Raw genomic sequence first — 22,052 nt, forward strand, 5'->3', positions numbered from 1 at the left:
CATGCTTCAACAAACACATGTGCTTCAATAAATGTAAACATCCTTATTGTTGTTGAATCGCCAGACTGATTTCCACTGTTTCTCCCATCTGAATAGCTTATGTGAATTATAATAAAGAATTGCAGAATGATATTACTATCCAAAATATATTTTTTATTAACTCTCGAGTAACACATAATCACACACAAACGTGGGCTACAAAAAACAATAAAAAACAAAACATATGTGCTTTATTGTCATAAATAACCATATGCATCTGTCATTAATTATTGATGTAATCCACATATAGCCTATTAAACCCTTTATTCTTATTATAAAACGGAGTCACATTTATTTGACTGCTTTATTTATAGGCTATAAATCTTTACAAAAAATAGACGATCTACAAGCTCACAACGCGACGCAGAGCGACACATTGTGAGCTTGTAGATTGGCTATTTTTGGCTTATTCCCCCCAAGAATATGCATAGCTGGGGTTCATATTTGTTTTCATTGATTGATTGAAGAATTTATTAGAAGGTTGCATAGGAAAATGTACAGTTCATGACAGTACAAATCACTGGTACTCAACTAAAAGGATATCATAGCATACTTTTCGAATAATTTACACAGGAACCACTTCATGTATCTCATAGACCTAACATTGAAAAAGACAGAAAGACACAGTACTTTTCAGACGGAATTGTCAGTAACAAAAGGGGAAAAAGTAAAAAAGAAAAAAGCATGCAGTCACAAAAAAAATTAATAACTGGGGAAAAATAAATAATAGTAATACATTGAAATGGGAGACATTTACAAAGGAAAGGGGGCTTAGTTTCAGGTGGTGCACTAATGTTTTCATATTTGCTGGATAGGCCTAATGTGGAATTCATATTCATGTTGAGTAGGGTAGGCTACATTCCTTGATCTGTCCTTCTGCAAATCGCGCTAGTCAAAAGAACTACACGTCCTTCTGACCAGCGCCATGTTGACTCTCCCATAATGCAGCTCGGGGCTCACAGGAACAGCCGAGGATGACAGGATATGGAATTACACCAGGTGCGGAATTGAGACCGTTTTGAGCCTAAGCGTCCACTGTGTGAACGTACCCTAACTCCACTCTGTTCAGGAGTTCCTGTGCATGTGTCATGTTGTCGGAGAGCAGGCTGATGTCGTCCGCATAGTTCAGGTCCGTCAGGACTACTGTGGGATGTCGTCTCGACTAGGGTTGGGACCCGAAACCGGTTCTTTTTAGGAACCGGTTCCATGATAGCGGGTCCAGAACCGGGTCAATCATTTTTGCCGGTCCGATTCTCTTAACGGGTCTCGACATCAGCGCGCATTAGCGGTGAGTGGTGACGTCAGGCCACCTCTACAGAAGGAATGCTTGGAATGTCCGCCTAACCAACGCTTAACGTCAACGTTTAACCCCCCCGGCTCGGCGGCTCCACCGAGCGCGTTGAGCGTCACGGCAACGCTGGGAACGCTCCGGTTTTAATCATTGAAGGGTGCTCCACTGCCGCTCCACCGACGTTCAAGCAGGAAGGCTCGCTGCCAGCGTGCCTCGTTGCAGGAGCGGAGGAGAGCTCCGCGATTTTGATTGAAAAAGAGAGCAGTTGAGTGCTGTGTCTACTTTGCTGCTACAGAGCATAGCACTAATAGTAATCAGTGCTAAGGGCTAACAACAACAATGCTGTACAGATGCATGTCTCTGCCACTGTTAACAATGTGGAAACAACGTTTCTACTGAAAACAAGAATTGACACAGTCAATATATAAAATGGTGGGTTAGAAAATCAGGGACTTTGAACAGTCTATCCACAATGAGACACTAGGTCTTGACTTTGATGCAGTATTGATTTTGAAAAGAGGGTTAGAGTTGTTGTTATGCCTTAGTTTGTGTCTGGCTTACAGTACAGTTGGCTTGCTATGTACCAGAGGAAAAAGGCATTCTTTGATACAGTATTGAAAAGAGGGTAAGAGTGTTGTTTAAAAAAAGAACAGGATTTGACATTTAAGAATTGACACTTTTCTGTCATTTGCAATTTGCTACTGTATAGAGGATAAGAGAACATCTACAAAATACAGGATTCCTTGTAAGACAGACAAGAGAACTGAAATGTAATTGTTTTTTTTTTTGTCATTTGATAGTTCTACTGTATTGAAAAGAGCATAAGAAAAAACAGTATCTACTACTAATATTAGAAAATATACTAACTACTGTTGGAACGCCCATTAGGCTTATGTAAACAACTACTGTTAATAATGGATGTCAGAAAATATGAAAAAATATATATATTGGAACCGTTAAGAGAACCGTTAGGAACCGGAATCGTTAAGAGGGAATAGCTAAGGACTCGTAATCGTTAAAATCCTAACGAGTCCCAACCCTAGTCTCGACCTCCTTGGTGTCAGTGTGAAGCCAAGATCTGGCTAGGGTGTCTCCCTGCATTACACCAGCTATCTAATGCTTATGCTTAACTTAACAAATCATCATCATACATTGACTTTGTCTCAATTCCAAACAATCCAAATGATAGAAACGGTAAAACAAACTGTTCAGTGTGTCCTACAACAGCAGACAGGAAGACAGACTGCTTGCAGGAGGTGCAAGAAGCTCATATGTTTTAACTTATTTTGTTTTAATTTAAAGAGTGCAGTTCCCAACACAGGTTTTAAGAATCCCAGGGCAAAATTATTAGTGCCACAACCAATAATAATTCTAATAATGTTGGTATAAGAGCGGCAAAAACACTAGTGTATTTTAACTGTCGCTGGAGTAGCGGGAACGCCGCCGCCACCTCCCGCAATGCTGTGGCCCTCGGCTTGGTACCATAGACACAATTCGGCCCTTGGGGAAAACTAATAGGGGGAACCCTGGTATAGACCATACAGGAGTGCCAAATTTATATGGCTCTGTTGCACTGCACTGTAATGTAATTTGCTGAAAATCAGCACTGACAGTTTCTCCTCAATGATATGCCATTCTGTTATTGCACGGCTTGGATTGGCTGCCGTTCCGTGATGGATGGAATAAGTCCACATTCAAAGACGTATTTGACATGAATTTAATGTGGGCGGGCTGCGGGACAGACTGGGCTGTGAAAATTGATGTGGTACGTGGTGCGGGGCAGGCTGGGCTGGGTCAGAAAATTAAAATGTGCCGGATCCGCAGTCCAAATAAAACCCTGACCCGCACATCACTACTACCTACCTACCTACCTACCTACCTACCTACCTATTTTTCTAACTGTCTGTCCCCGTCCGCCGATCCGTATACAGTGTACATGCACATGTGTGATAACAGTGATGATCTCTCTCTCTCTCTCTCTCTCTCTCTCTCTCTCTCTCTCTCTCTCTCTCTCTCTCTCTCTCTCTCTCTCCAGATTCAGTGAGGTTGGTGAATGGGACCAGTTTGTGTTCAGGCAGAGTGGAGGTGAAGTCTGATCAGTCGTGGCTCTCAGTGTGTGAAGGTGACTTTGACCAGCAGGATGCAGAGGTGATCTGTAGGGAGCTTTACTGTGGGGCTCCTTCAGTCCTCCAGGGGGCGCTCTATGGAGAAGGGAAGGCTCCAATGTGGACCAAAGAGTTCCAATGTGAAGGCAGTGAGTCTGCTCTCATGGACTGTAGAACCTCAGACTCTACTAGAAACAGCTGCTCACCTGACAAAGTTGTTGGACTCACTTGCTCAGGTAAAAGATAAACACACTTGGAAGGAATATCTTTCGCGCAAAACAAATGCTTGCAATGAATTTAGAATGAGTAAGTGAGCATTATGTTCCTGTATAGGCTAAAAGTGCAATATGGCCACAATTTTTAATGTGTGTGGCTAACATGCATTTTGGAAAAAGTACGTCCAGAGGAAACTTTGTGCAGAATGTGGTGATTGTATCACAAGCCAGGCAACGGCCAATGGCTGATAGGTGGAGCCGGTGATCCCCCAGGCTGCGATCAGGCGCCAGTGGTGGGCGTACAACAAACTTTGAGCGCTTTGTGCTTTTGTTCCAGAAGCAGCACTCAAAAATTTACGTTTACAACTCAAAATCTGTTTTTGTCGAAAAGTTCTGCTGAGATTAAGTTATCATTCTACCCTTCCATAGGCAGAGAGAGAACCCTAATAGGCAGTGCAGAAGCCTCATTCCTTTACCTTGTTTCTGATTAGAATTATTGAGTGTGTTACACTTGCCCCACTACTTTTGCCCCAGTCAGTCTCCCCTACACTCTTGTCTCTGTACAGAGTGTGATGATGTCAGGTTGGTGGGAGGAACCAATAACTGCACTGGCATGCTGGAGATGAAACACCAGAGACTTTGGAAACAAGTGAGTCCGACTGTTCGCTGGAACAACAAACAATGGAATTTGAAGACATCAGCTGTATTGTGTAGACAGCTGGGCTGTGGCTCTGCTGTTTCAACATACAGGACTTATGGTTCCACATATCAAACAAAATGGAGCTTTGAATCTACCTGTGTCGGGTCTGAGTCTCTACTTTGGGAGTGCGGACAAATTTGGCAGAGGAATTCCACTGACCTAATAGAGGTGACCTGTTCAGGTAATACAAACAATAACCGTGATCTTTATAGTCTCTTACCTTGTCTGTCTGTCTGTCTGTCTGTCTGTCTGTCTACATGTGACAATCGACAATTTCAAAGGGACTGGTTTTTGATGATGTTTTATATAGTATTGTTTACATGTGTCTGTCATTTAATGTTTCAATGAATTGAGCTTAGTAGACAAAAGTCCTAGGAGGGACTTTACAGTGGGAAGTCAGTGGTAAGTCCAAGCCTTGTCTTGGAGCAACCCAGTCTCCAGACAAAAACGTCAGTATGGAGAAAGAGGGACCTTAGCCAGGTATGAAATAGTGTCATCTCACACCTGGGTGTCAATTCAGTGAAGACAAAAATGGAGATCAGGCACAACAATGGTGAGAAAATTACTTTGCAGGGAAAGACCAGGGAAGTATGACGAGGTCAGCTTTCATGTATGGCTGTATCTATCTGTTCATCATCTTGTGTGTGTGTGTGTGTGTGTGTGTGTGTGTGTGTGTGTGTGTGTGTGTGTGTGTGTGTGTGTGTGTGTGCACGTGCGTGCGTGCGTGCGTGCGTGCGTGCGTGCGTGCGTGTGTGTGTGTTTGTGCGTGCGTGCGTGCGTGTCTGTGTGCGTCTCTTGTTTGTCTCTGTGACCCCCCCAGAGTCAGTGAGGTTGGTGAATGGGACCAGTGTGTGTTCAGGCAGAGTGGAGGTGAAGTCTGATCAGTCGTGGCTCTCAGTGTGTGAAGGTGACTTTGACCAGCAGGATGCAGAGGTGGTCTGTAGGGAGCTTGGCTGTGGGGCTCCTTCAGTCCTCCAGGGGGCGCTCTATGGAGAAGGAAAGCCTTCAATGTGGACCAAAGAGTTCCAGTGTGAAGGCAGTGAGTCTGTTCTCCTGGACTGTAGAACCTCAGACTCAACTAGAAACACCTTCTCCCCTGACAAGGCTGTTGGACTCACCTGCTCAGGTAAAATAACAAACTGGATTAATGTTTAGTTAATAATGGATGTTGATATTACTTTTCACTGGTTCATCTCTTGTCTTTGCACAGTGTTTTATGATGTCAGATTGGTGGGAGGAACCAGTCACTGCACTGGCACACTGGAGATGAAACACCAGGGAGAGTGGAGACGAGCAGATGTTAGCAGTAGCACATTTAATCAGGAGTCGGATGTGGAGGCATCAACTGTAGTGTGTAGACAGCTGGGCTGTGGCTCCTTTATTTCAAAGGATCTACGAAATTCTGAAATGCAACCTTCGTGGGAAATTAGAGCTTCCTGTAAAGGGACTGAGTCTTCTCTGATGGAGTGTGGAAAAATACAGCACTCTAAAAGGAGTACTTTTCCTTTTAGAGTGGAGGTGATCTGTTCAGGTAAAGCAATGTCTTTGTTTCTTTCTCTTTCTTTCTTTCTTTCTTTGTACACACACACACACACACACACACACACACACACACACACACACACACACACACACACACACACACACACACACACACACACATATATACATATATACATACATACATACACACATACATACATACATACATACATACATACATATTTGGTATAAGAGTGAATCAATGAATAGTGAATACATAATCTTAAGCAACAAAACATTGCTTATTGCTTATATTTTGTAATCAAGGTCATACTTAACCAAGACCAACCGATCAGTGCAGCAATTTTAGGAACATTTGAGATTCAGGTAGCCTGCATAAATTCAAAGACCTTCTGTAAACTCAACAATTAAAATTAAAGTATCCCCCTATATTGTCTTCAACATTTTCCAGTCAAGTAACCCTTAGCTGAGGGGTTTTAACTCATACAGTGCCCCGGGCCACAAGTGGCCGCTAGAGTGCCAGAAATATCTGTATAGGCCTTCGCTCTAGCTACCGTAGAAGAAGACAGTACTGCCTTGTGTTTTCACTGCAGCCGCTGCTATGGGGGACTAGAGGAGGAAGTTGGCTAACACTTAGCCTTTGATTGATTGATTGAAGACTTTATTAGAAGTTTGCATAGGAAAAGGTACAGTTTCATGACGGTACAGTTCACTGGTACAAGGTCTACTAAAAGGAGATCCATGAAAAGACTAAGCTTATTTCCACTGGAAACCATTGAAGTATCTCATATAACATTGAATGACAGACAGATAGAACACAGTACTATGCAGTAGATATGTAAAGAAAAACAAAACAAAGACAGTAATTCTTAAACAAACAGTATATACAAAGAAGGGGCAGGGGAGGGTAGGGTTGGGGCTAGGTTCATTATTACCAGTTGCGAACGGCTGCTGCCTGTAAGTGGCTTTTCAGGGCAATTTTAAAGGATGCAAGTGATCCACACTCCTTTATGGCCTTCGGTAAGGCTTTCCACATTTTGGTGGTATAGCAGAAAAAAGAGTTTGACCCTTTGTTGGTTTTGACTCTGGGTTGAAAGTGATCTGTGGCGCTGCCTCTGGTGTTGTAATTATGGACATCCTTAATGTTTATAAAGTATTTTGACAGGTACTTGGGTATCATAGTGGTGTAGTGTATCTTGTACACCAGGCCCATTGCAAGCTGCTGTACTCTGTCATCTACTCTGAGCCACCCCACTCTTAATTGGTGAGTAGCGGTGAGGTGAGTCTGATAGGGAAGGCTAAGCAGGACCCTAATTAGTTTATTTTGGGCTGTTTGGAGTTTAGTTTTCAGGGCTTGTGGGGCGTCACGATACCATACGTGGACTCCGTAGTCAAAGAGGGGCTGGATTATTGCACCAGCTATGGTCTTCAGTGTGTTAAAATTGACCATCGGGGCTATCCTCTGTAGGAAACGAGTTCGTTGGTTGATTTTATTTATTACTTTAGAAGTCATCTTTTCACTGGAAAGATTAGCTTCCAGGATACATCCTAAGTAAGAGATTTCGTTTTTTCGTGTTATGACCTTGTCACCCACTTTGATTGTGAAGTTATCGACCTTTTTGAGGTTATGATTTGTTCCAAAGAGGATGGACTCCGTTTTTCCCAGGTGAATTGATAATTTGTTGTCGTTAAGCCATGTGCAGATCTTACTTAGTTCAGAGTTAAGTGTCTTCTCAACCTGCAAGTGGTCCTTGCCCGAGACTAGGAGAGCCGAGTCATCCGCGAACAGGAACAGGTTGCAGTCACAAGCAGATGCCATGTCGTTCACGTATATTAGGAACAACAGAGGCCCCAGTATGCTACCTTGAGGAACACCACAGCTTACTGGGAGGGGGGGGGACATGGTACCGTTAATCTCCACCACCTGTTCCCTCCCCACCAGGTAAGATTGCATCCAACTCACTGCTGCGCTGTCAAGACCGATGGCTTTTAGTTTCTCAATCAGAATAGAATGATTTACGGTATCAAATGCCTTCTGGAGGTCCATCATGACCATGCCGCTATATTTGCCGTCATCCGCTTCGCGTTTGATTTGGTCAGTCAAATAGAGAAGGCATGTGTCGGTGGAATGAGATTTTCTGAATCCAGATTGGAACTCGTAAATCAGATTATTCTCATCGAGATATCTTGCAATCTGTTCGTAGACTATTTTCTCCATGACTTTGGATATGGAGCTGAGAATGGAAACGGGACGGTAGTTTCCAGGGTCTAGTTTGCTACCTTTTTTATGCAGGGGGGTTACTTTTGCTAGTTTGAAGTCCTGTGGGACATGACCCTGTTCGATGGAAAGGTTAATTATGTGGGTAATGATTGGAGCAATGGTGGCGGCTGAATCTCTGAGAAATCTAGCTGGAATTTTATCAAGGCCAGTGGCCTTGTGCTGAGGTAGGGCGCTCAGTTTTTTAAACACTTCATCAGTTGTCACTGTGGCAAGTTTAAAACTGTCTTTTATGACACCCAGTTTATTGTAGTATTTCTTAACAAAATTTATACCATACCGCCCAGATGGGGCGACCAGTCTTTCAACCAGTGAATGGGCCATGGTGGTAAAGGTTTTGTTAAGATGGGTAGCTACTTCACATTTGTCAGAAATGAGAGCGGCGTCCGTTTTGATGTTTATGCTGTGGCATATGTTTTTAGATTTTAAGCCTAATTGGTTGTTAAGCAACTTCCATAGGTCTCGTGGTTTATTTTTGTATTCGTCGATTTTGGTGTCGATGTAGTCTTTTTGGGCGGATCTACATAGTGCGATCGTCTGGTTTCTGAGTTTCTTGCACTGAGCAGTAAGATGTTTGATTTGGATCTTGAGGTCAGGGTTGAATTTTTTCCTAAGCTTTTTGCAACACTTACGTTTTTCATCGTACTTTTTGTCTCTGAGTTTAGCTGATTCGGCTATATCTGAGTTATACCATGGCTCTTGGCGGGCTTTAACCCTGGTGGTTTGCAAGGGGGCCACGTCGTCTAGAGCATTGGTCAATTTGGTTTTAAAACCACACCATGCTCCTTCGACATTTGTACAATTCAGTTCAGAAGAAAAGTCAGTATTCGCTAGTGTGTGATTTAATGCCTCACTGGAGTAGTTTTTGAGGCTTCTAGCTACCACTGTTTTGTGACCACTAGCCTTGGGTTTGTGTATTTTACGCGTACAGTAGATCATGTAATGATCACTAAGACCGCATACAATAGCCCCGCTAGCGGTGACTTTGGATTTGTCTGTGGTTACGATGAGATCTATGAGGGTTTGGGAGTGCTCCGTCACCCTGGTAGGTACGGTAACGAGCTGAGTGAGACCATATTGATTACATAACCCATTAAAGGACTTGAACAGGGGTGTTTCTTTACGCAAAGCACAAACATTCCAGTCGCCCAAAGCATAATACTCAATACCGTCCACCTTTGCTAAGCTCTCCTCAAACAGCTCAAAGAAGTCATTCTGGTCAGGGGGTCTATAGACTGCGCATATTAGTATATTTTTAGCATGTTCAAAAATTATCTCGACCCATACAGTTTCAAGAGAGCTGTGGTGTAGGTCAGGGCGAATGATAAAATTTAAATCATTGTGAATATACATGCAAACACCGCCTCCCTTCCTGTTCCTATCATTCCTAATGACAGTGTAATTGGCTATTTCAATGCTAGTATCTGAGAATGAGTCATCGAGTTTAGTCTCTGAGAAGGTTAAAATGTGTACCTTACCATCAAGAAACATAGCTTTGATTTGTTCCAGTTTGGGTTTCAAACTGTTGATGTTGAGATGAATCATTTTCAGTCCTCTTTTCACAAAAGTACCTTTCATGTCTGAGGTGTTCAAATAGCCATTATCAGGGCTGGGGGAGGGGGTTTCCCCTGTGTGTGAGTCCACATCCGTGTGTATTGGGGGTAGGGGGGCGCTGGGGGTGGGGGGGAGGTCATGTCCCGTTGATGTCTGAGAACCTAGACAATGGGATATCCAGCTTCTTTCATCGGCGCGAGGTGTCGAGGTGGCGGCGCCGGCGCAGATTGTATCAAAGCCGAGGTACGCCAACAGCCATGATTGGTTTCGATCCCTGGGGGGTGGCGGGGCCAGCGGGGGGACATCCTGCTCGGTGGTACTGGTAATCTCCGGAGATCCGACTGCCGCGAACTGGGCACCAACAGCCACGATGTCGGGTGGTGGAGCCGGCGCGGGGGTGGACACACCGACGACCGAGGTGCTCCGTGGGTCGGGTGGTCCCTCGTGGATCCGTGGTTCCTCCGAGTTGGCCGTGTTGGTAACCTCACTGGTCGACAATGGCGATGAGTCGACCGTGGAAAGACCATCCGCGGCTGCGAGAACGGCGGCGAGTCTGCGAGTCATCTGTCGGGTTGCAACCGGGCCAGGGTGGGTCTCTATATCTCCACAGAGTAGCAGCAAAAAGTAAATACAGGACCTTCTGTCCATACTACTGCCAACTGGGGGTTTGTTCTTTGTTGAGATCAGCGCACCAAAGACAGTCATTCTCCCGTAGCCAAGGTGTTTGGATTCCGACCCACCGTGGAGATAAAAATCACTGTGTGATTCCTCTCTGTCCTGCACATAATCCATCGTATCCAAGTTATGTGGGATCCACGGTGAACTCAAGCATGAGTCGGTAAACCATACGAGAAACGTTAGAAAAGATAAAAATATCCATCCCTTTGTCCCTGGTGAGTAGTTTACTGGCGCGCGGCGGCGGCTCCGGCGAGAAGTTGAGGAGCGAGAAAAAACGCGTCCGACCTGCATGGCTGCTGGCTACAGCCATTCACTGTTTTATTTTTTAGAAGCCCGATCTAAAGCTATTTCAGTCGCAAAGAAAACACTCTGGTTGGTCAAAAATCAGAAATCAGAGAAAACCCCCTCTAAAGATGGTATGGTATGGTATGGGTTTATTGCTTAGTCCCCAAAGGGAAACATGTTGTGCCACCAGAGCGAATACAAATACACAAAATCAATGACAACATATAACAAACATACAAATACACAACAAATAACAATAACAGACTTTACAAGTTACATGTCACCCTCCCAAAAACCAAGCTAGCGATGTACGTTAACGTTAAGGAATCTAACAGCAGCAGGAACAAAGGATTTCTTCATTCGCTCAGTAGATATTATATAGGCATCAAAAACCTGTTGCTGAACTTGCTACGCAGGTCCTTAAATACCTTATCGAAAGGATGGCCTTCAAAGGAAAGAATAGTGTTCAATTTGGTCCTCATTCGCTTGGCTATAGTGATATCCAAAGTATCCTGAGGGAGGCCAATCACTGAGCCAGCCTTTTTAATCAATTTATTGATTCGGTTTTTATCATCGGCCGTGATGCTGCCCCCCCAGCAGAGCACAGCATAAAAGAGGACACTAGCAAGGATACCTTGGTAGAATACATGAAGGAGTGGCCTACTGATCTCAAAAGATCTGAGCTTCCTTAAGTGGAAAAGTCTAGACTGAGCTTTCTTGAGCTTTCTCTGTGTTCATCTTCCAGTCCAGCTTACTGTCCAAGTGGACACCAAGATACTTATAGGACTGAACTATTTCTACCTCCTGCCCTTTGATGATGACAGGTGAGATAGGCACCTTCTTTTTACAAAAGTTAACAAGCTCTTTGGTCTTTTCTACATTGAGCAGTAGAAAGTTATCATCGCACCATCGAACAAATAGATCGATTTCCTTTTTATAGGCCCGATCGTCATCCTTGTTGATGAGACCAATTAGAACAGTGTCATCAGAGAATTTCTGCATGTGACACTTTGCCTCACTATGCCTACAATCTGTGGTATAGAGGACAAATAAAAAAGGAGCTAAAACAGTTCCCTGAGGGGCTCCAGTTTTTGTCCAGATGACATCTGATACTGCATCATCTAGTTTAACAAACTGAGGTCGAGGCACTAGATACTTCATGCACCAGGTAATGGTTGAATTATGCAGTTTATACTGCCTCAGTTTATTAGCTAGGATATGTGGCTGTATAGTGTTGAAGGCACTAGAAAAATCAAAAAACATGACCCTAACAGAACTGGCAGTTGATTGAAGGTGAGTGTACATGTGATGTAACATAACAATCAGTGCATCATCAACACCTACCCGCTTCCTGTATGCAAATTGCAAATAAGGAGCCACAAATAAGGAGGTCTAAATAAGGAGCCACCTGCTCTCTAAGGTGGCCCAACACAACCCTTTCAAAACACTTCATGATGTGGCATGTTATAGCAATAGGTCTCATGTTAGTAAGGCTATTACGTACATTGTTCTTTTTAGGAATAGGAACAAGACATGATGTTAACCACATAGCAGGAAGAGCAGGTAAAGACAGTGAAAGAGAGAACAGAGAATGAAAGACCTGGCACAACTGATCAGCACAGACCTTAAAGGTACGAGGGTCGAAACCATCAGGCCCAGGGCCCTTGTTCACCTTAATGCTCTTAAACACCTTGCAAACTTCATCAGTAGTTATAACAATAGGGGGACAGCTGTCCTCAGTACTTGGCTGAGCTAGAGAGGAGAGGATACTCGCCTGCTCAGCAGAGAAATCAAATGTATCAAACCTAGCAAAAAATGTATTTGCCTCATTAACATCAATCCCAGAGCCAGGGCTACTGGACTTGTTGGTCCAGTCCGTGATGGATTTAATGCCTTTCCAGAGGCCCCTAGTGTTGGTATTAGACATTTGTCTTTCTACCTTTTCTTTATATTTGAGCTTTGCCTGTCTTATTTTAGCTTTAAGCTCTTTGTTAGCATGTTTGAACAGGTCATTATCCCCACTGAGGAATGCCCTCTTCTTTTGGTTAATAGCAGCTTTAACCTCCCTTGTCAACCAGGGTTTGTCATTAGGAAATATCTTAATCTTTTTACAGGGGATGGCATCATCTACACAGAAATTTATATAAGCAGTAACTCTATCAACTTTACTGTCCAGGTCAAGATCATCATCATCCAGAAAGATGGACCAGTCAGTGCATTCAAAGCTTGCTTGGAGTTTATCACAAGCTTCATCAGACCACACGCGCACAGTTTTAGTCTTAATAGGCTGTCTCCGGATAATGGGAGAATGGCAAGGCGTCACTGCCAACATATTGTGGTCAGATTGTCCAAGAGCAGACAGCTTCTTCACAACGTAGGTCTTCTTAACGTTCGTGTAGAACAGATCAAGTGACCGATCACCCCGTGTGGGGCACTTCACAAACTGCTTAAAGGACGGCAGAGTGGCGGACAGAGAACAGTGATTGAAATCTCCGTTTATTATCACAAGCGCGTCTGGCACTAGATGTGACTTATTATTGGAGTGGGCCGCCCGATGTGGCCGCGTTGCGCGACTACGGCCCGTGGATGGCCGAGTGGGGCCCGGGCCATGGATGGAAATGTAGACCGGGGCTTCGTTGAGGCCTCCGATTAATTAATTCATTTTATTAAATATCCCGTACTAGTCCGGGATAGGCACCCTGGAATACGTCGCGCCGCCGACAGTATAGATTGAGTTTTTTTGGGGGGGGCTCTAAACTTTATTTTAAACCATTTTCAATGGAATAAATCGTCGGACCATCTAGCGTCTCTCGTTGGTAAGCGCTGGACGAGCCAGGACCACCCACGTTGGTCCAAGCAGCTCAGGGTAAGTAAAATAGCAAATAAAATATTGTATTGGATTGAAATAAAGCCGAACTTGTTCGGGATAGGCACGATTAGGGTTAAGATCCGCATCTTAAAACCGTCTTTTTTTGGGTAGCGAAATTTGTATTTTTTTACTACAGACGAGAGGCTGGGCAAAGGGCTCATCCATGCCATTAACGTATAAGGTGCCTTCTAACACTAAGGACCAGAGTTACGTTACATAAGGTAACGTTAGTCTCCACGTTCACCATGTTTCACATTGAGATGATAGCTGAGGGGTGGGGGACCACACTGACACTGACACAATCTGTTCAACCAAAGGTCTGTATCTTATTAACTGACAGTCAATATACATTATTATATTATTATAAAATTGTAGGCCTACCTTTATCCCTATAGCCAGGCTATTTGAAAATAGACGATCATACAAGCTCACAGCGTGAGGCATTGCGACACATCTATATGGTCACAGCCATAGACTGTATAAAAGATATGGACAAAGCGAAGCCATTAGTTTCTATGCAGCGCAAATGACACAATATGGGTCCTTGGCATGGGTGTTGCCATCATAGATTGAAATGCAACCAGAGGAGGCTATTGGCTGCCAATGGTCACGTGCAACCGCAGGGATACATGAGAGAATGTGGTCAGAGCCTCCCGAAATACAGCACACGAAGAAGAACACAGCCGGCTGGTATCAGTTTAGTTGGCCACGCCCCCCGCAACTTTATCATCAATTTTAACATAAATGGGACCTTATTTTTACAAAACGCATATCATCGTGATTGAAAGGCAAATTTAAATAGCGATAGGAACCATAAAGTATTCATGGAAATGTTAATTAAGGTTAGAACACGAAAGGGGAAAATGAATGGGATCCAATGGAGAGCAATTCTTTTTGCAACCGGCCAGGGGTAAAACAGCGCAACTAGTGGCCAATCATAGGAAGTTTTAGTTCCGTATTGGGCTCATTTTAAATCGTCGGAACTCTCCCCCTGGTCACAGCAGCTGCAGCCCACGATTACGCCTAAATAATTGATTCTCCCACCCGCAACAGTGTTGCGTGCAGAGAATAGCAGACCTACTGTATGAGTGAAGCAGTGAAGCTTGTAGCCTACAGTCAGCGGTTCTCAGCGTGCAATGCCGCTGCGGCCGGGAGAAGTTAAACGTCTCGCTAGGACATATCACACGTCTCACCAGCCAACAAAGAAGAGGTAGGCTACAGCTACGAATGAACTGCTCAGTGGCGTCAGTTCAGAAAAAGCTAAGGTATGGCAACATGACTGGTGTCTTGCACGCGCGCACCAGTAATGTTGCCATAACTTAGCAACAGGCATGATACATTTATTTTAAGAAGTACATTCTATTTTTTCCCCCACTTCTATGGTTTCTTTGGCTGGATATGGCAGCCTGGAATGGTTGTTCAAGTGCAGCTAAACTTGACATGTTAGTAAACGTGCCACAATTAACGATAATGAATTGTACCTGTGCAGCTGACCTGCGGAACCTGGGAACATACCATTTTGTCAAAATGGGGGGACTAAAAGTGTGGAGAATATAATTATAATACCTTGTTAAAGTGACCATTTTGTTAAATTTTGCATTTGTAGTTATTTTACTGTAGCCTAATTTAACAACATAATAACCAGCACAGATAGACAGAGATATTCATGGATTTATATTTAAAAGTAGCTCCTTTCGGAACCCCTCACTCCACGGCTATGCCGCTCTGAGCTGTGGTTCCTAGTCACTCCATGCCCAAATGAGGCGTCGACGGGGGTAGTTCACCAACTCCGCCAGGTTTTCAACCGCTCTTACCGTCACCAAGTGTTGTATCCAAAAAGCAATGGTCCTGTACCCGTCTCTTGCATCTCTACTTTTTTTAGCAGAAAGGGTAATTAATCCAAGCGCTATGTTGAAACAATACTTCTTTGTCAATACGCTCACTTTGTCAGCCCGGTCTGTGTTTTCCCAGTGATATTGTAGGCTATACGGTATGTACGTTGGCTCTCGCCAACGTGCCTGGCACTTTGGCTGACTGGTCAGCGTGCATACCTGGCAAATCGGGGTCCCGGGTTCGCCTCCCGGCCGTGACGCTACATTGGTGGCAGCGGTACAGAGGGGAAGTATTCATCCCCGGCGGCGGTGTAGACCTGTCCGGCTAGTAGTCGACAACTGTTCCCCCCTGAGTTGCGTTTGAACCCCCCGGTTTCAAAGTCGATCTTAGATCCTGGCCGGCGCACGTGGTCGCGCTTCCAGGTAGAGGGGACGACTGTAGGCTATACGGTATGTACGTTGGCTCTCGCCAACGTGCCTGGCACTTTGGCTGACTGGTCAGCGTGCATACCTGGCAAATCGGGGTCCCGGGTTCGCCTCCCGGCCGTGACGCTACAATATGTTACGGAAGCAACCACGTGACTCGCCATTAATCTCAAGCGAGAAATGGGAGCGTGTCGCGAGATTTCCCCGTGAGAAATGGAAACAGGCTGACAAAAAACACAGGCCGGGCTGATAAAGTGAGCGTTTTTAAAGTATTGCTTCAACAAATCGCTTGGATTATAGGACCATTTCTTTTTGGATACAACGCTTGGTGACGGTAAGAGCGGTTGAAAACCTGGCGAACTACCCCGGCGACGCCTCATTTGGGCATGGAGTGATTAGGAACCATATCTCGGAGCGGCATAGCCGTGGAGTGAGTGGTTCCGAAAGGAGCTAATTTAAAAGTAACTTTTATTTTCCCCCTGGACCCAGGGTACGGCAGCTGCATACCCCTGCCATACCCAATTGACTCCCCTGCATACTGTATCTTTTTCTTTACTTTTTTTTTTCAACTTTCGACTTTCCCTGATGGGAGGCGACTTATGTAATTAAGTCGATTGAATCGATTTGTCGACTTTTTGGTTAATGCCCTACTGCACCCCCCCCCCCCCTCTCTCTCTCTCTCTCTCTCTCTCTCTCTCTCTCCAGAGTCAGTGAGGTTGGTGAATGGGACCAGTGTGTGTTCAGGCAGAGTGGAGGTGAAGTCTGATCAGTCGTGGGTCTCATTGTGTGAAGGTGACTTTGACTGGCAGGATGCAGAGGTGGTCTGTAGGGAGCTTGACTGTGGGCCTCCTTCGGTCCTCCAGGGGGCGCTCTATGGAGAAGGGAAGATTCCAATGTTTACCAAAGAGTTCCAGTGTGAAGGCAGTGAGTCTGCTCTCCTGGACTGTAGAACTTCAGACTCAACTAGAAACACCTGCTCACCTGACAAGGCTGTTGGACTCACCTGCTCAGGTAAAAGTTATACTTTGTAGTTTGGATTCACTTGTTGTACGAGTGAATCAACAAGTGAGTTTTTTAACACACGGGTGACTAACCGGTCCTTTAGGCCGATTTTGATATTTCAAAGTGCAATAACTCTCCCCTTGAATGTCTCAGAAATTTCCCCTTCCATGACTTTTCCTAAATACTCAAGATATATGTTCTCGTTTTTTTTCCACTTCTGAAACGTTTCCTAATTATGAAATAAAATACAATTATACCACTCTGACGGCACTTATCGGCAGAAATGACCGTTCTCCCCCATTTCTCCCAGCAGCAAGAGACTTCACACCTACAGCCCCCCTGGAGTGCGCCTTTGTTCCTTCTAATAGAACATTTACATGTCCCTGTCAGCAAAGATAACATGACTAAATACACTATCTCTAATGTTGTATTTTATAATTGAAAATAATAATGATAATATCAATGTATCAATTGTATTGTTATCGCACATTATCGCACCACGTAACAGTTCTTCATTTCGTTGCGATAGAGAATGCAGATATGCGGTGGTGTAAAGTAACGTTACGTAGGCCTACAGTTTTGGGGTATTTGTAGTACTTGAGAGTATAATATATACAGTATACCATATATAATGAGCCAAATGAAACCAAATGGAACCGTCCGGGTCCATTTGGTTTCATTCTACAGACACACGTTTGGCGAGGCTGTTTTTTCCCCCCAGCTGTAGCCTATCATTATCGCCTAATTCTTCTCTGTCCTGCGATGGTGTTTGCGTTCGTCAATCATATCTGATCATTTGAGTTATAATTTGAGGGTTATAAATGTTTGAGTTATAAATGTCCATAACGTTGTACACTCTGTCTCTTCTCTTTCTCTCTTCTCTCTCTCTCTCTCTCTCTCTCTCTTTCAAAGGTGAACTGTAAAAACTATTGTGTAGCGACATTATTATTATGTACATTTCCATTTGTTAACTTCAAATAAATGTTTCAATCCATTGATCAGTGGCTGCATTCTTTACTGATAGCTGTGTAATTTGAATAGCCAATGTGTTAGTATTGTTTTGAAATAGGCCAATTTGTTAGTTTCGAAACAATTCACACAGTACTGTGTGAATTAAAGTGGTTTATGTATAGGCCTATTTTATATTATAATTTGTAAATACGTTTTGAAATAAATGTGGCCTAGTGGAGTAGAAGTTAAAATATTGGAAATTGGATTTACTAACGTATATAAAGTACAAATAGCCAAGTTCTCCAAGTTAGAATGTATTTGTATTGTCGTTCTCTCAGGTGGAAACCTTGTATGTCCACTTCAAAACCAGACTTTGGCTTATGTGCATAGCATTGTGAGCTTGTGTCTATAATCTTAGCTCTTGGAAACCAATGTCTAACCCAAATTAATGTCAGTGGTCATTTAGAAATCAATCATATCTGATAATTTGAGTTATAAATGTCCATAACGTTATACACTCTCTCTCTTCTCTTTCTCTCTCTCTCTCTCTCTCTCTCTCTCTCTCTCTCTCTCTCTCTCTCTCTCTCTCTCTTAGAATCATATCTGATCTGACAATTAGTTATAAATGTGCATAAGGTATCTCTGATGTAATGTAATATACTGTACATATATATATATATATATATATATATATATATATATATATATATATATATATATATACACACACTGTGAAGTCACATTATTTTGCCTTATACATGAAAGGATTACAGTGTCACATTCCTATGCAGACTAATCTGCATTATTATGCATGAGTCATTATAGACCAGGAGTTTTGATAGCCCACTTAGCCTGCAAAAATTTGTATAAAAGCTCTCCACAAATACAGTCAGAGTCACATTTACCAAGCACGAGCTGACAAGCTGACTATGCCTGCGAGGATGAGACGAGAACGGCGCTACACCGCACTGGAAGCGAGCAACCTGCTTTCACAAGTGACTGCACCTGGCGAGGGGGACAGTGATGATGATGGCGGTGCGACTGGCGATATTGGACAAGATGCACCAGAAGAAACGTACTACCCACCTGCTTCTGATTCTGATACCGAATCAGAATATGAAGATGACCCAGACGAATGTGAAGCTACAACGGAACAACAGCAGCCTGAATCTACGCCTACCGAATCTACCACTGCGCTCGGTAAAGATGGAACCGTTTGGTCAGGCTTGGTAGCCGGAGCTGGCCGTGGCAGGGTACCACGGCGCAATATTTTCACAGATACACCAGGCCCTACTGCTTTTGCCAAGGTCAGAATTCAGGATGAGTTGAGCAGTTTTCTGTGCTTGCTGGACAACAACATGCTGGAGAACATAAAAGACTGCACAGTTAAAATGGCCCGCAGTGATGAAAATAATGGTGATTGGGATTTGTCTGTGACGGAACTGAAAGCATTCATCAGTGTGTTTTTTTTGCGGGCCATGCTAACCAATGGCTTTCCCTTGAATCAACTGTGGGACCAAAAATATGGAAATCACCTGGTAAAGGAAGTCATGTCGCGTGATCGGTTCAAATCAATCATGCGCTACCTGCGTTTTGATGACAAGGACACCAGGGAGGCCCGCAAAGAACAGGACAAGTTTGCTGCAATGTCTCATGTCTGGGACGCGTTCACAGAAAACTGTCAAGCGTGTTTTGTGCCTGGAGTCAACATCACAGTGGATGAGCAGCTCTTCCCCACAAAGGCAAGATGCGGATTTACACAATACATGGCCAACAAACCAGACAAGTTTGGAATTAAATTTTGGGTTGCTGCTGACCTGAATACCAAATACTTCCTAAATGGATTCCCCTACCTTGGAAAGGGCAGTTACCGCAGGTAATTTAATGTTCTTTTCCTAAACATGTATAAAATGTCTATACATCCACAATATATATTAGGCTGCCTGTATTATGTTGTAATAACCATTATCCTCCCCCTCTCTCTCCCCCTCTCTTTGTAGCCCTGGCGTGCCTCTGTCCCAAGATGTCGTGCAGAGATTGGTAAAACCATTCCTCAACAAAGGACGAAACATCACAATGGACAACTTTTTCACTTCGATGAAGCTGGCACAGAGTCTTCTAGCATCAAATACAACGCTGCTTGGGACTGTGAACAGACAGAGGCGCGAGTTACCTCCGAGCGCACGGGAGAAGGGTCTGCTCCACAGCACCAGATTGCTGAAAGCCTCAGATGCGACGCTGACCATTTACCAAAGCAAACCCAACAAAAATGTTTGCATCTTGAGCACCATGCACCCTACCATCGTGATTGGCACAGACCCCAAGACAAAGCCAGAGTCTGTGACGGATTACAATCAGACCAAATGGGGAGTGGACATTTTGGATCAGATGGCACGCAACTTCACCGTGAAAACCTGCACCAGTCGCTGGCCAGTGGCTGTCTTTTACAACTTGCTGGACCTGGCTGCCATCAATGCATATGTGTTGTTCAAAGACTGCATGCGCAAACCCCGACTCACCAGAAGAGAATTCCTACAGGAACTCGGACTTCAGCTATGCAAGGAATACATGGAGGAAAGGGGCCGAGCCATGCCAGTGCATACACCTAGGCGATCGCGGACAGCACTACAGGTAATTACATTGTTTTTATAGTCATTAGTTACAATATATATATATATATATATATATATATATATATATATATATATATATATATGTGTGTGTATATATATATATATATATATATATATATATATATATATATATATATATATATATATACACACGCAAATGTACACATGTATTGTGCATTACAAATCATGTATTCACTCCTTTCTCTCTCTCTCTCTCTCCCCCACAGCCGCTGCCGACCACACCAAACACACCACGAGCTGCAAAGAGGGTCCGAACACCAAACACTCCCCAGACACCTGACACAGACACCCCGAAGAGGAGAAGGCAGTGTCAGCTGAACAGATGCGGAAACAAAACTCTAGATTCCTGTCAGAAATGTGGCATCAGAGCGTGTGGCTCGTGTGCTGGGGAGTTCTCCATGACTTGTCCAAAGTGCCTGTAAATGCACCAGAACGAACATTTTTTTTTGTGGTGAACTTGAAGTTGCATGCCAGCATGTTTTATTTTTTGCCTGTTTTTATTACACACTTGCTTTATATTCTGATGTAAACTGTTGAAAACAATAAACGTTGTTGAATTATGACACTTTCTTCGTTGCTGTTATTTATTCATTCATCAGTATGCCTGTATTATTATTATTATTATTATTATTATTTGTAATAGTAGTATTATTTACCACTATTACCATCATTGTTTGATAATATAAGCATACGGGCATAAGGGGACTAAACACAGCAAAACCCCAAAATAATGAGAGTTTTATAATAGCCTATCAAGCAACAGAAATGAATTACTACTAGTTGTAGGCTGCCTACAGAGAATTATTGTCTCTCTGTCACAGTCACCGCCGTGTTCATATTTCAAGCTCAACACACATTGATTGGATGACAGAATATTTTATTAGACATACATGTATAGCCCTACCACATGTAAAAAAAAAAACATTCGTGAAAGCAACCTCTCTCGCTCACGCACACAGACAGATTTTGCATCGAAACAGGAAACAATTTAAGTATCTCATATAACATGGAATGACAGGGATAGAACACAGTACTATGCAGTAGTAATAGTAGGCCTAATAATAATAACTAATAACTATGGGTAATAATAATAGTAATAAGAATAATAAAGTCGGGACATATGAAAGCTTTGGCCTAATTATTTTATTTTGTCATGTGTCTAATCTAATCTCCACATTAGATTACTAATCAATAGCGTGGTGCGTGCTGTGTTGGCCTTGAATCTCCCAAACCGTAAATAAAACAAAGCCATAAAAGATATGTTTCTGGATAAACAAACGTGTCTATAACCACTCAAACTGCATGGCGCACTGTGCGCAAAGACGCTGATCATTGATTTATTCCTGCATGCAAAACTGAACTGTTTTAAAATGACTTTCAAAACTCAACAATCTGTTATAATACAAAGGCCTCGGCGGATGCTGGGCTGCGCTGCGAAGCGATACGAAATTAAACCAGTGACATTAAAAGTAAGATCATGATACAGTAGGCCTAGGTCATTTTCTCAAGCCTGTTCCCAAACCATGAAGTTAACATTGAAAGCGAGAGTGTTTGAGAGGTCAATTGAAATGCTAATTCAAATTCGGAAGACAATAGAACCCCCGCTGGCAGCAGGGGGAGGAAGTGTTGCGCTCCTGGGCAAAAAGGGAGAGAAAATAACGGTCAAAATG

The 22,052-nt window shown here is 43.5% G+C and overlaps 1 protein-coding gene across 1 annotated transcript in view; it reads left to right on the top strand.

Moving 5' to 3' along the window:
• The window catches only part of LOC308285263 (uncharacterized protein), a 734,101-nt gene that overhangs the window by 21,746 nt on the left and 690,303 nt on the right, over nt 1–22,052 (top strand). Inside the window, exons 3-7 of the mRNA XM_080725980.1 lie at nt 3,366–3,671; nt 4,217–4,531; nt 5,171–5,476; nt 5,561–5,881; nt 16,481–16,786. Coding sequence (XP_080582106.1) covers nt 3,366–3,671; nt 4,217–4,531; nt 5,171–5,476; nt 5,561–5,881; nt 16,481–16,786 — 1,554 coding nt within the window. The remainder of the gene's footprint in view (nt 1–3,365; nt 3,672–4,216; nt 4,532–5,170; nt 5,477–5,560; nt 5,882–16,480; nt 16,787–22,052) is intronic.

The sequence above is a fragment of the Nannobrachium achirus genome (genome assembly GCF_963921795.1).
Source record: "Nannobrachium achirus genome assembly, chromosome: 5".
In the NCBI taxonomy this organism is placed as follows: Eukaryota; Metazoa; Chordata; class Actinopteri; order Myctophiformes; family Myctophidae; genus Nannobrachium; species Nannobrachium achirus.